General features: G+C 35.4%; 2 protein-coding genes across 2 annotated transcripts; both read right to left on the reverse strand.

The window, feature by feature from the left end:
* Window positions 1–4,000: 4,000 nt before the first annotated feature.
* LOC128225198 (uncharacterized) lies at window positions 4,001–7,023 on the reverse strand. Its single transcript, XM_052935263.1, has 4 exons — window positions 6,892–7,023; window positions 5,462–5,604; window positions 4,881–4,991; window positions 4,001–4,545 (listed from the first exon to the last, which is right to left on the reverse strand). The coding sequence occupies exons 1-4, from the start codon at window positions 6,923–6,925 to the stop codon at window positions 4,336–4,338; spliced, it is 498 nt and encodes a 165-aa protein (XP_052791223.1). The 5' UTR covers window positions 6,926–7,023; the 3' UTR covers window positions 4,001–4,335.
* Window positions 7,024–8,445: 1,422 nt separating this feature from the next.
* On the reverse strand, window positions 8,446–14,804 carry LOC128213849 (leucine-rich repeat transmembrane protein FLRT1-like). Its single transcript, XM_052919917.1, has 6 exons — window positions 14,580–14,804; window positions 13,415–13,577; window positions 9,894–10,301; window positions 9,519–9,610; window positions 9,204–9,252; window positions 8,446–8,516 (listed from the first exon to the last, which is right to left on the reverse strand). The coding sequence occupies exons 1-6, from the start codon at window positions 14,802–14,804 to the stop codon at window positions 8,446–8,448; spliced, it is 1,008 nt and encodes a 335-aa protein (XP_052775877.1).
* Between the last annotated feature and the right edge of the window lie 389 nt (window positions 14,805–15,193).

A 15,193-nucleotide genomic window follows, 5' to 3' on the forward strand; every position in this document is an offset into this window, starting at 1 on the left:
AAGGCCAAGCTTAAATCAACAGGTTTCAGTTACATTCTGTCAATATGACGTCATCTGTATCGACCTTCAATTGGCTGGCCAATTTTCTTTACGAGCGAGTCAGATCTTTGATAATTGCATACATTTCATAGTTTATCAACATAAACCATCGAAATAATGTTCTATCAACTCTTATAATGTAATAAACTTCCATAAAAGTCGCAGATCATTGCAACGGAAGTGAAACAAAGGTTCGCTCAGTTGATTATTGCCATGACAACCGTTGCCAATGTAACGATCGTTGCTATACAGGCTTGAATGCCGTTGTTGCCACTGTAGCCTGTTGTTGTAGTGATAGGCTCATCAGTGCAGCGCGCGCTTTGGCAACATCTTAAGGTGTCTGATTCCAGACAAGGTCCGGGGGCACAGTCTGCAGTTACTGTATTGTTAGCGATTGAAACCTTAAACGGCAAAAGAATAAACACGTGGGAACTTAAATAACTATTATTCAGGCGATGACACCCCTCCGCGAACCACATTTTCAATATGATAAATTAGAATCCAAAGTACAGAAAGTCTGTTAAATTCTTATTACAACAGTCAATACTAAATTGTCTATTAATAGATAAGTCACAACGGACCTAGTCCGTGAAGTGACGTAATTGTTTTGACACTCCAATTCTCCACACATATGCAGTAATGGTACCGTTAGTATTTACAGTGTATATATATGTTAGGTACTGTATTATTTTACAAAAGTGTAGGAAAATGCAGGGCTAAACTTCCTGATAATTATAATACTTACTTGACAACCATGGCCTGAGGCTGACACTGGACATGTTGTGCTTATATTCTTGAGACAGCTCATGTCTGATTTTGTTCTATTGCAAGTTCCTTTCGTACAATTATATGGCACAAAAGCCTAAAACATCCATAAAAATCCATTATCATAAAGATTAAGGAGAATTATTTTTATCAAGCTTGTTCAATAGCGCACGTTTTTAGAATTTTTATAAAATAGCATGTATTTCTTATCAAATTTTATCATTTCTAAAGATATCGTTTTTATTTTGCCAAACATTGTGAAGTTATATTTTGTTATTCTAAATGATCAGCCGAGAAAAAAATAATGTGAGAATAATCCTGGATGTGTTAAAAAAAAGACAGCTTGAAGTTCTCAATTCTTGATTGTGCTGAATTTGGCATTGTCGGCTTTTTTCTTTCGATTAAATAGTAAACTATTTTAAGAAATTTGTAAAACATACCAAGATGATGAGTTAAGATTTTCAATTATTTTTATTAAGAAAATAATAAAAAAGGAAATTGGAAAATAATGAATAAAAAAAATATTCCGCACAAAAATTTAAAAAACATTAAACATTAAAATAAATGTTGTCAACATTTCAATGTTTTTTATTATTGTTTTGAAAAATGTTGCGGGTAGTTGGAAGGTTCTTAAAACAAAGTTTTTGTCGGCATTTTTTTGCTAGTATACTGAACCCGTAGATTTTTCTTGTATTCCTAAATATAAACAAATGCTCCCTTTAAATGATGATCCAAATGTCTTACTCCTGTGCCTGTCCCACCAGTCCCAGTACCGGCTCCGCCAGTCCCAGTACCGGTCCCACCAGCCCCAGACTCAGTCCCGGTTCCAGTTCCAGCCCCACCAGTCCCAGTTACGGCCCCACCAGTTATAGTTCCAGTTCCTGTTCCATTGGTGGTGAACCTGCTGCTGTTGGTGTTGCTGCTATTGTGGGTGTTGTTGCTGCACTTGATACTTGAGCGGACAGAGCGACTAACCCAGATGTATAAATTATAACTGAAATTTAAATTGCATGAAAAGTTTTAAAGTGTTCATGATTATTTTTAATCTGCTCTTTAGCAATCTTATAATGAAACCATTGTAGTAATAGGGTTTCTAAATGTATTCGTGTCTTTCAATGTTTCATGCTTAATAGCTGTGGTACCCAGCATATTATAGGCGTGACTTTTTGCATCACTATGTTAGTGCGACTGAATGGTTTAGAAGACCAAACATCACAACACTATTTATTACTTAAAACTCAGCTGTTTTGATTTTTAACGAATAAGTATATTAGAAGTTTTATTTTTCATATAAAAACTATCCATGTTCATCGACGTAAGTAGCAAGGAACATCCATGTCAATGCCCAAATAAATATCTCTTTTGTTGCGGAAATAAACACAATCATTCTGTAAATCAAAAGTACATGATTATTCAAATATTTGCCTCCGAGAAAAGCGATAAATTTGCGAGACTCCATTCTCCCTCTCTTTGACAAGTACTTATAACAACTTTTTTATTTTTTTAATTAAATTATATTTTTTAAGTTATCTCTTAAAAATTCCTCGATTTGCGTCTGCGAAATGCGGCTCAACTACGCATGGCGGGAGTTTTATAGCACTCAGTCGATATAATTGCCATGGTCACCTACAAACATACAAAACAACTAACCTTTGTAGGAGGCCAGCGTTAGATGATCAAGCGAATAAATAAGGACCGCCTCAATTTACTCATGATATTTTACTTTTTTTATATTTCATTACAAGAAATAGATCTACTAATATATCAAATATGTTTTCATAGAATTCATTAATTTTAAAACTGATCAGTGATTCATGTATATATTCGTTTACAGAAGCCGTCAGGTTATACCATAGACGTATGTTTGTGTACACTGGAACCAGAGAAACGAACTGCAAATTATTCTTTTTAAATTAAAAATACTGCAATTTCAAATTCATATTTGTGCCATATACAGACAGCATCATGGACATATTAATGGTGGTGGTGGGGGGCATATTTTTTATATCCGACGGTAACTGTCATTTTGAAATTATATGTAATATAATTATATATACTATTATAAAAGTAATTGGTTTTCTAAGCGGTTATGTCGGCAGGCTTGGCGCATCTTAACTCAATAAAACCAATGAATTTCTAAATGAAAAATTGGCGGAAATGGATACTTGGTTGACGACAGCCAGTTGCATTAAACTTGAATAAGTTGCATCATTGATTATATTCCACGAGATGGAAAGTCGCATGGACATTCACTGGACCAGTGTGTGTACACCACGTGATAAATTACGTAATATATGCTACATCGGAAGGCAACGTTTTGCTTAAAATGAAGACATAAAACAAAGATAACCTTTCTTTTACATACATAATTAAATGAGCCTCGCCTTCGTTTAATGACCGGAGTTTGATAAGTTGATTTGTTTCATCAAACACTTCGACTAACCTGTTTCCAATATAATGTTTTGACAGTGCTTCGTCAGGCGGCCGTTTTGTGAAAAGGTTTGTCGAAGTGTTTTAAGAAACTATACTCTCAATCAAACTCTGATAAAAGTCCGAAAGCGGGACTCTATACGCGGCGTAGACTTCGCTATGTTTCATTTTAAATGGTGAAGAAATAGTAATTTTTGTTAAAAGTCTTCATTCAAAGCAAATGGTTGCCCTCTGACGTAGCATTTATGACGCAATTTTATCACGTGGTATACACACCCTGTGACTATGAGATTCTAACATTAATCCCTGGTTAAACAATGTGATCCTGTTCAAAGCATGCAAAGATATAGCATATTTTTCCGAAAAAATATATCTTAGGGAATTAAGAGAGCTTCGGACGTGCTTTACAGGAACAGATAAGTACTTCTCACCTAGATATTTGCTAAAAAATGCGACAAGCATCCTGTCAGTGATGTTATAAACGTAGCTTAAAGCTGCACACTCACAGATTGATCGTTTTGACAACTTCTTTTATTTTCTTTATCTACCAATGAGCCAATTTTTGTGTAAATGTCTGGAAACTAGTGATAAATGCCTGCTGACAAAAAATCAGATCGCAGTTTTTTTCGAGGGATTTCGTTGTTGGACAGTTCGATTGTCATACAATTCCACGGAGTGTAAAAATACATGTTACCCATAAAGGTGAAGGACGTTTTCGGGACATGTACCAAAATGATAAAAAACCTCAAAATTGAGTCAATTATTTTTTTCAAAGTTTTATTTTGAAAATAACTAAAACAATTTATTGACTAAAGCCAATGGAAGGAGATTATTAAAGCAAATGGAAATAAGCGGATAGAAAAGAAAAGGCCAAGCTAAAATCAGCAGGTTTCAGTTACATTCTGTCAATATGACGTCATCTGTATGAACCTTCAATTGGCTGGCCAATTTTCTTTACAAGCGAGTCAGATCTGTGATAATTGCATACATTTATAAGTTTATAAACATAAACCATCGAAATAATGTGTTATCAACTCCTATAATGTAATAAACTTCCATAAAGTCACTGATCATTGCAACGGAAGTGAAACAAAAGTAAACTCAATTGATTATTGCCATGACAACCGTTGCGAGTGTAACGATCGTTGCTATGCAGGCTTGAATGCCGTTGCCATTGTTGTCCTTGTTGCCTGTGCTTGACTTGAACAGCTCACTAGAGCAGCCTGCGCTTTGGCAACATTTTAAGGTGACCGTTTCCACACAAGGTTTAGAGACACAGTCTGCAGTTACTGTATTGTTGTCGATTGAAACCTTTAAAGACAAAAGGAAAAAGTGAAACAACTTGAATTTTATATTCTTCAGGCGGTGACACCCCTCCGAGAACTACATTTTCAATTCAAGAATTCAATGTTTTGGACGTGTGTCAAATTCTTATTACAACAGTCAATACTTAATTGTCTATTAATAGATAAGTCACAACGGACCTAGTCCGTGACGTGGCGTAATTGTTTTGAAACTCCACCACTTCTCCCCACAAATGCAATAACGGTACCATTAGTATTTACAGTGTGTTTATATGTTAAGTATTATATTTAAAAAGTGAAGATAAATGCAGGACTCAACATCTCAATATATACTGTACTTACTTGACAAGCATGGTCTGGGGCTGATATTGAACATATTGCTTTTATATCCTTGAGACAGCTACTGTCTGTTCCATTGCAAGTTCCTTGCGTACAAGCATATGGCACAAACGCCTGAAATAAGTTCAATGTTCGACTTAGTAAACGATATATTAAATGTTAATTTTTATATGAAACATTGCCATAATAATGTACCAGGTGTGGACCAAAACGCATTTATTATTACATGTACCTTAGGCTAGAAGAATAGTTCATCTTAACTATATTTTTTATATTAACATGGCCCCTTTCATCTGTAAGATATGCGATGATTTAAGTATTTTATTATATAACACATAGCCTGAAATAATAACCAGTAACTCAGAAAACATTTCAGTTACTTGAGTGAAATTCATGAACATGAAGTTTGTATTTATAACTTATGTGTGAAAAGGCAAGGTATAAAAAGGTAACAGCCAAAATACGGTTCTGATCAGAGAAAAACTAATTTGAAAAAGAGGTAACTCAAACACCGGTTTAAAATCTGACCACAAACGTTTTGTTTTTTCTCAGGACCGTGTCAGCAATTGTTACTTTTAACTTACTGTAGTCGTTTCGATAGTAATTTTGCCGCTAGCAGGTGTATTGGATGAGACTAGAGGCGTTGTGGCAGCTTCAGTCGTTGTTGAATTAGAATCGGTTGAGTTGTCGGTTGATGACTGGGCAAACACAGAAGAACACAGTATAACTGAAATTTGAACAAACGTTCACTGCGAGGGTTATACAATAGTGTTGACATGGTGCCTAAAACTGAGGTTAGATACGCGTATAAATAACTGGTAACTATGAAAACGCAGCACAAATTATTCCGATGTCATATCGTAGTTTGTTTATATGATTAATTTGACGTAGCATTCATCCAACACATAATCAGTGAAAGGTGTGTCTTATGTGCACCGTAAAGTCAAAGTTTTGTGTCGTTAGTAGATAATTAACATCGGAAAATTAGCACATCACGTAGGATTTTCCCGTCTTAACACATTGAAAAGTTTTGTTTAATCTTTGTCTTTCAAATCGCCACATAAAATTCTAATCAAAAAGACAATTATATATTCTAGCTCACAACATATGAACGTCATAAAAACGAAAGCGTAGCATAGAAAACGTCATCGTACGTCATCGTTTATCGAATGTGTGATTATACGACAACAAAATGACCTGATAATTTCTGACACAAAACTTGTATGTGCTGTCTTAAACTTTATTTTTTGTGATTTAAATAATTAATGATGATGACTCTTTCGAAGAATAGTTATGTACGTGAAGTAAGCGGCCTAGCGACCAAGCGGCCTAGCGGCGTTAAGTTAGCGGCCTAGCGGCGTGAAGTTGGCGGCCTAGCGGCATAGCGGCCTTATTTTTCACTATTTTAAAGCAATTGTTCATGCGTGTTTTTTTTTTGGAAAACAATGATAAATCAATGTTTTTTATTCATATATATTAACATAGCGACAATAGATTGTTATATACTCGAACATTTTTAAATGCATTTTCTTCTAAAACAATGATTAATTAACTGTTTTAATGCGCAAATTATCAATCTCAAGCGATTATCAACAGTTTTTCCAAAAATGTAGTTCAATCAGTTCAGCGGCCTAGCGGCGTGAAGTTAGCGGCCTGGCGGCCTAGCGGCCTAAAATGGTATCCTATTTCAAAGCATGTATAAATGTCTTTTCTTCTAAAACAATGATATATTAACTGTTTTTATGCATAGAATATAATTTTGAAGCGATTTTCAACATTTTTTTTCCCAAAATGTCGTTCAAGCAGTTCAGCGGCTTAGCGGCGTGAATTAAGCGGCCTGGCGGCCTAGCGGCCTAAAATGGTATCCTATTTAAAAGCATCTATACATGCCTTTTCTTCTAAAACAATCATGTATTAACTGTTTTTATGCATTTCATTTTTTTAAAATTTAAATCCAGTTTCTACAAAATAAGGATTATCTTATTTTTTTTATAAATACAGATATTTAATATACCTCCAAGAAAAATGATCATGTTGTAACAGTCCATTCTTAGTTGCGTTCAAGTCCTCGCAATAACGTTTTAATTTTTCTACTTTTATAGATTTTCTTCAAAAATGTGTCTGATTTGTGTCCGTAAAATGCGACGCAACTCCAGATTGTGGGGACTTTATAGTATTTCGTCGATATCATTGCCATGGTCACCTTATCAAACATGCAAAACAACTACCCGTTGTAGCAATGTATCATTTGCTCAAGATGATCGAGCGAAAAATATGGACCGCCTTAAGCGTCTCGTGATAATTTTGGAATGATATCTTTACTACTTTTAGTACTACTAGTATATAAAATCTGTTTAAAGCTGCACTCTCACAGATTGTCAGTTTAGACACTCTTCATTTTTTTTTGTCTCAGAATCTGCTGATTTTGGCATCAATGCCTTCTTGAATCGTATAAAATAACTCGCAATAAAACATATCTCAATTGTTTGGTTATATGTCGAAAAAATTTCTTAAAGGGACTGTGCACTAGATTGACACAAAAAAATGTGTTTTTCTGTAACGAATCTCAGGACAATTATTTAATAAAATATTTTACACTTTGATATCGTAATTTAAAAAAAAAAAAAAAATCGAGTCGGAGACCGGGTTCAAACCAGTGTCGCCAAAATTGCAGTCCAGTGTTGTATCGACTGTGCTACGAAGGCTTACCCTAATCAGTTGGAATATTTAAGCTGCATACCTAACTCGGTAATATCACGTGATAACATCGACTAGCCAATCACGCATAAGGAATGAATTCTACTGGGAAGACATACCTAGTAAACTTTTTTAATGGAACAATACGAAAAAACTGCGAAAATAAATTAATTGTAAATTATGTGGTACTTCAGTTAGTAAGTTTCAATGCATTGTACACATCGATACCAAGTTTATTTCAGTTTTCGACAATTTGTTTCGCTATTTCATCATACGGAGTACAGCCCCTTTAAAGCGTTAGTAACACTTTTAGCCATAACACATCTATTTTCGAACGTAAATTTGATTGCATGCGATCTAATCTTTTGTTGGCAGTCTTATATCACTGGTTTCTAGACTTTTACGAAATAATTGGCTCATTCAAAGACAAAAAAATAAACAAGTTGTCAAAACGATCAATCTGTGAAAGTACAGCTTTAATTTGAATACGTTTTACATGTTTTCATATGCTTTTGTTAAAACCAGAAGGCTCACAAGAGCTATTGGGTCCCCATGGTATATTGGCAAACACAATACTCGATTTTAACAGTTTTTATATATATTTTATTCAACTAAAAAAATATTCTTCTTATTTCTATAAACAAACAATGCTATAAATGAAATTAAACTCTTTGAAGGTATGTTATAAAACAACAGCATATTGATGTGGCAAATATGAATATTTTTAAATATCATATGAATTTCATAACAATAACTTTTAATAGGGCAAAAATCAACATCAACTCTATCAACACCCTCTTGTCTCTCCGGCTCATGAGTACCCAGCCCCTACACCCTGTAACGGACGTCAACAAAAGGCTCCACTTTATTATCACGTGGCATACTGATTGGCGTCTTCACCGTCGACCTGTAGGAAGGCGGCCGTGACGTCACGTCGTTCCTCTGAAAATAATTTCACGAAAAAATACTTTTTTTTATCGACGAGACAATTCACATTAATGAGCTTACGCCAAAATGTGCACCCTTAACAAGAAACTTAATTTAAGTATATTGAATTCCAAATTATTTTTCAAAGAAAAAATGCCAGCATAAAACTGCCGATATCAAATGGCTGATATGACATTTTATTTGATTGCTCTTTCTTTCGTGTTCGTATACCTTATTTAAGTGGTATCTTGTGTTTGACGTGTTTGACGTCATATTCTTGAGCTTGTTGCACGTCGCACAGAGGGCTAATGACGTCACAAGGGACACGAGAGACGCAAAACCCGCAACTCCCAAGGCGATGTAAGACAGCTTTCGCGCATGCGCATCTTCTTGGTCTGAACATCCGGAGGATGTAAAGGCAGTGTAAATGTATGGTATTTGATACAGTTTCAATTATAGACATATATATCATAAATTTCAAATCATTAAAGATATGACAAAGTCGAGAAAAGCATTTTATCTCGTTTTATATCGATATACAGACCAGCGTTAGAGGTTATCTTTGCTTCACATGGAGTATGAAATTTGAGTCAAAGATTTCAATTGGTTTCGGAATTACAAAACATGGTCTATCAGTTGAGAAATATTGAGTATGGAATTAGGCATGGCGCTTATCAGTAGTGTGCAAAACCAGGGTATTACCTGAGCTAGACGAAGATGCGTCTTCACTAGAAGTTGTGACAGTCTGCACCTACAAATAAACTATTTTGTTAGTGCAAAACTTACGGTCGCACAGTGGGACACCTGTCGTATGATTGTTAAGACAATTTTATGAAGTATTAAACATCATTCATTTTTTTAAACAATTTGTGGCATTAGTCACGTAGGACCGAGCAAGTTTGAATGAGTAAAATTCGACCTTGAAATAAAGTTCCTAATTCCTACGATCTTGATAAAACAGTCCCTGTAAGTGCAATACAAGTATTCAAGTGCGAGTGTAAATTTCAAAAGACGTACGGAGTCCACACATCCAAGTACGGCGACGGCTCTACCCAACGTCAGTCCGGCGTACGAAGCTGGTGACGTACACGTAACGTCAATATTCACGTCTGTAATGAAAGCCCCATTAAAAACATTATTTTGAAATCAAGCTTATAGGATTTTATATTTTCACTCAGTAAAGTTTTTTCTTACAAAATAAAATGTGGAAAAAATATTAAATTATTAAGTGGTATCTTGGCCCACCTATTATCCAACAGCCAGGGTTTCAATACCTGTAAACGTCAGGCAGCTTCTGTGAGCGGATGACTTAAGTAACGATTTACTGAACGTAATTTTGAATAAATATAGTTTTCCTGATGAAGCAAAAAAGAACAGTCGAGATCGCCTCACCCGTGTATAAAGACCACGTGGCCAGCCACGCAAGGTCGCACGTGCAATGCCAGGCGTTGGTACCCAGTTCGATACTCGTCAAAGATTTAAGCGACTGGAACAAGTCTTCCGGAAGTGACGTCAGCGAGTTGCCCGATAAATCAAGCGTTTCAAGGTATTCGAGTCCGGTAAAAGTGTCAGCTGCCATACTTGAAATTCCGGACGAACGCAAGTCGATCTCTTCAAGCGTCTGGATGCCCGAGAACAGACCGGAAGGAATGTCGGTGTCCAGGAAGTCCGCACGGATGATCAGACGCTTGAGGTTGGAAAGACCGGAAAAACTGTCTGACGTCAGAGGGCCAATGATGCCGCCATCAACGGTGAGCTCTTCAAGCGAAGTCAGATTGGACAGCATGAAGCTGGAAATACCTGAAACCACAGTTTCTGAAAGTGAAGTCATATCTGCATATGCAAGATGTCACTCCCGTGGTAATGACTATTTAGGTAGTGATCGTAGTCGTTGTCTTTAAAGTATAGATGTCAGAATTTGTATCACTATAATCTTAATTATCAGTAGTATGGTGGTAGTAGTAGTAGAAGAGGTGGTGATGGTGGAGACGGTGATGGTGGTGATGGCAGTGGCAGTGGTACCGGTGGTGGTGGTGTAAGTGTTGGTAGAGGTGGTATTGGTAGCGGTAGTAGTTATAGTAGTAGTCTGGGGCAGAACAATGAATTGACGTTAGAGGTTACGCACTTGGGGTAGTAGGAGTAAAAGAAGTAGCAATTGCAGTAGTATTTAAACAGCAGCAGTAACATTAACATCAGAACAAGCAACAATAGAAGCAGCAGAAGAAGCAGCAGAATGAAACTAGCAGAAGTAGTTGCGATCTGGTATGGATTAATGCATGCTGTCAGATAATGCACAAATGTTGTCGTGAAACTGGTGTACAATTAAATGTAGTTTTTAGTTTAATTTAATTCTCAGTTCGATATCTTTATGGCACCGTATATGAGAAAGAAGCGCTGCGTAATAATTTAAGCAAGTGGGCCATGGTATACTATGGAGACATTCAGGTGTCAAATAAGTAATATCCGAACAATAATTTCCTATCTAAAGAGCAACGCAAACATTGCTTAAATACCATTTTAGAGTTTAAAGGATATTAGTTGTTCAAGTTACAAAATGAGCATCGCATGCTGTGCAATCGATCAACTACTGATACGATATACAAACATTGCTATCTTGAAAAAGTGGCTGTGTTTGATGAATTAGTGCAAAATTGCAAAATAAGAACACTCCATAAGATAGAAATTCGCCCCGACATTTATAGTTACCATGTGTTTATCATAACATTTTACTTCAAAGTATTCCCCTTTACGATAAATTAGATTTATATTTGAGTCCTTATCAAACTATGAGAACCTGACATTGATCCCTTGTTAAACAATGTGATCCTGTTCAAAGCCTGCGAAGATATATCATATTTTTCGAAAACCTATTTTAAGGGGCATTTTTAGAGTGCTTCGGTCGAGCTGTATATTTCTCACCTAGATAGTTGCTGATTTTTTTTTTCGACAAGCACCCTGTTGATGTTATAAATATATCATCAGCTCAAACTAGGACCAATAAAGAAGGACAAGTACGTAGTATGCGGCAGTCATGTTCCCGAAGCTCAAATGTCCATAAAACTGTAAGCAAATCACTTCCTCAACAATCTCTGATATTTAGTTTTATGTTTTACTACAAAACATCCCAAATTTTGGGGAAATTTCCGTTCCTTATCAAAGTAGTCCTGCTAAAGCTGCACTCTTACATATTTATCGTTTTGGCAACTTTTAGTTCTTGTTTTCTAATGAGTCAATTTTTGCGAAAATGTCTGGAAACCAGTAATATAAGACCGCTGACAAAAGATCAGATCATATTTACGTTCGAAAGTTGATGTTTTATGGCTAAGAGCGTTACAAACGCTTTAAGAAAAATGCATTTTTTTGGCATTTTACCAAACAATTGAAATCGGTTCCATTGTAAGTTAATATCTAACATGACTGAATTGAAGGTATTGATGTCTAAATCAGCCGATTCTGAGACAAAAAGATTAAAAAGTGTCAATTTTGACACTCTGTGAGTGCAGCTTTAAACAGTAACCAAAGACCACAAGTTCGCGTAATATTTTGTCAACGGGAGTGATTACTACAAGTTGTAATAACTTGTTTCACACTCGTTGTGAAGTAAATTAGCTAGTTAAAAGTAACCGGTTATCCATGTACAAACAAACTCGAATGGGATGGTAATTTTCAAATGACGTACATTCATTTTTGGTGAATCAGCCGACAGTCGTTTTATAGGGTGAATCTGGCGAATCAGGTAGTTTAAACATAGGCTGGCCGGGTCAGTAGACAAAATATAATATTTAACACTAAGCTGGTTTAGTGGTCAACATTTTATTTCGTCCAATGAGTACAATCAAATGTAGACCACTAAAAAGCTTAAGATTATTAGCATTTCCTAACACAAAATAAATATTCATTTCTATGAAGTACATAGTAACAACCTTTAACCGTTACTAAATGATGATGAGCATTTGCATTTACGAAATAAATGAATGTGCCAATTGCTGGTGAAACTCCAGGCACATTTTTTTTTTAAATTGCATATTAAACTTATTATTTCAATGTTTCGCTTTGATATTATATACTAGTATACTAGTATACACGAGTCAATGGTATGGTATATATACTGGTCATGTGAGCATACAGACACATCTTGTCAACTTGTTTTATGCTGACTTGACGAGGCATAACACGACAAACTATCAAAAGTATGTCGATTTGTTTACTAATTGAATGGGTATTCCTATTGTTTGTCAACAGAAATGGATTAATTCACTTTGTCGACTTGACCATTTAAACAATGTCGACATAATGTTTTACTCAATGTGTCGACACAAATGAAGACAGCATACGCTTTAGAGGGACAAGCAAAATTATACATTAACTTAAAGACGCACTCTTACTCCCAAATAAAATTTACCTCAATTAAAACAATTGTTTTCATTTACCAAAAAGGATGAATAAATGTCGAAAACAATGGTTCTTATGACGGATACCAAGTTTAATTTGAAAGAAAGGTGCAGAAAACAAGGTATTTCTACCTTACGACACGATAGAAGATCACAGTAAATCTTTTAGCATTCACCTCATTTAATATTTTTGCGTTTTCAGCTATATAATACACGGTTACAAGATTGTTATCAGTAGTTAATATTTTCCATAAGTGCATTATTAAGTAAGTAATTAAAGGTTTATCACTCAAAATTTTATTGTTATACATGTGTATGTATTGATTTTGAATAAAAGTGTCACTTTAATCTTCTGTTTTTAAAAGTAGAACATTTTGAGGATAAAGTCTTCATTTAACTATCTCACTCTTTCGGTAATCAAAATGTTGAGCAGCAGAATACTGTTTTCAAGGTCAAACTTTATCTTTAGTTCACATTTCGAAATGTATAAAAAAACGATAATGATACACAATTGCCACGTACCATTTTGAACATAGCAGCTTTCGAATGTCAACTTTTCGATATAGCTTAGAGCGATGGTGAATACATTGTCAGAGAGCAGAATGTTTTCAAGGTCGCATTTGAACGTAAGCTCCGCCGTCACTCCTCTACTAATATTTTTGTTGTTGTCGATCCCAGAAAAAGCCTGAAAGAGAACAACGATAAACATAAACAATAAACATTTTGAGACTAGCTTGTATTTAAAGAAAAGAAGGTGAGTAACAACGAAAAGACACGTTGAAATATATAATCAGGCAAAAAAAGCGCGCACAGCGAATATCTTGTTCTTCCGAGCCAATCGTAACAACTCGGGCATCTCCGGCAAGCTCCGAGATGGTCATTTTTGTTGGATAATGACCGAGGTGTTACGATTGCATCCGAGCTTGCCGGAGATCGACGAATATTTCACGATTGGTCGTTGACAGTGCAGCGTATGAAGCTGGGGGTAATATTTTCCCTTTAATATTGTTGAAGTTAATTTCAATGTTTAAACTGTCATTGAGTTTAAAAATGGAAGAGCAAAAACTGCATATCATCAAACTAAATAAGCGTACATGAGTTATCGAGTAGTTGACAATGACGGTGTTTTCGATTTACCTTTCGTTCTCCAATAACAGTATACATTTAGTATTTTTTTTATTAATTAATCAGCTCATGCGAATATGATTTTGCTCATTCGTCCGTTCATTCTTTTTGTTCGTTCATTTACTCGTTCAATTCCAGTTCAGGGAAAATTACTGTATTTGTTTGTTTGTACCGTCATTAATTCATGTACGATCTAACTGACCCGAAAACACGGAAAAATGTTCGGGTATGAAGGAGTCAGGCTTAAGGAAGGAATAAGGAGCTTAGAGATTTGCTATTGTTTCCAAATGTATTCATATCCGCTTCAAGGTATTTGTTTTACTGTTTTAGCGGCAATATCCAGCTATTCAAAACTGTACAATATATAGTCTGAAATTGAAAACTCTAAACCTGAAATCAGTATTACATCTGAACTTAGTTGAACTACACTCTCTGACGAAACACTGTATAATAGATTATATCTAATTTGACAGTTTTGTGGTTTTTTTATGTTTATATATGAATTTTATATGCATGTATATGAGTGTGTTATTTTCTTTTATAATCTTAGCTAATAACTAACCAGTGAGGGTATTGTCCCATCCACTTTTTCCACCGTAATGGAAATCACGTCCCCCGGGCCGAAATCCTTTTCAATCAGGGGTGGTTCCCAGTTCCTAAAGTCACACGTCGCCTTGTTATTTCCCTTTTCTGAGAACGTACATCCCGTCGGAGCGTACGCCGCTAACGCGCCGCGCGAAATGAGCAACGTCACGCAGACGTATGCGTAGATGAGCTTTAAATTCATTATTATATCCAGTTTTGGTGTTTATTTATATGAATGTCTTTATGTTACGCTACTTAATTTTGAACGTGTCGTTACGTATCCTTATTAATAGTATAATTGATTCTAAAGTATTCGTTTTGTTTCGTTTTATATTTTTTTGTCAAATCTCCTTTTTTCAAAGTGAAAATGGAGACTTTCGTCCGGATACAATGTTCGAGCTAGGAAAATGACTTACATTTTTTGTGATTTCGACCATTTGAAAATGACCGGTGACTTAATTCCTAATTGACCAAAGCCCTACTTGTTTAATGACCGACATTTTCGAGAAAAAAATGGGGACCATAAACTTGTTACAATGTTTTCAAGTGCAGAAGTAAATAACTCTAATAAAACGAAAACTCTCAAGTTCG

Source organism: Mya arenaria, chromosome 2 (assembly GCF_026914265.1).
Source record: "Mya arenaria isolate MELC-2E11 chromosome 2, ASM2691426v1".
Lineage (NCBI taxonomy): Eukaryota > Metazoa > Mollusca > Bivalvia > Myida > Myidae > Mya > Mya arenaria.

What these genes read in the sequence shown, in the direction of transcription:
- LOC128225198 (XM_052935263.1), bottom strand. Translation starts at nt 6,925, where the DNA reads ATGGACTGTTACAACATGATCATTTTTCTTGGAG. An exon ending in TTACTATCGAAACGACTACA is followed by an intron (nt 4,992 to 5,461) that starts GTAAGTTAAAAG and finishes AACTTATTTCAG; the next exon opens with GCGTTTGTGCCATATGCTTG. An exon ending in CCCCAGACCATGCTTGTCAA is followed by an intron (nt 4,546 to 4,880) that starts GTAAGTACAGTA and finishes TTGTCTTTAAAG; the next exon opens with GTTTCAATCGACAACAATAC.
- LOC128213849 (XM_052919917.1), bottom strand. Translation starts at nt 14,804, where the DNA reads ATGAATTTAAAGCTCATCTACGCATACGTCTGCGTGACGTTGCTCATT. An exon ending in ATGGGACAATACCCTCACTG is followed by an intron (nt 13,578 to 14,579) that starts GTTAGTTATTAG and finishes GTTCTCTTTCAG; the next exon opens with GCTTTTTCTGGGATCGACAA. An exon ending in AAGCTGCTATGTTCAAAATG is followed by an intron (nt 10,302 to 13,414) that starts GTACGTGGCAAT and finishes CTGTGGTTTCAG; the next exon opens with GTATTTCCAGCTTCATGCTG.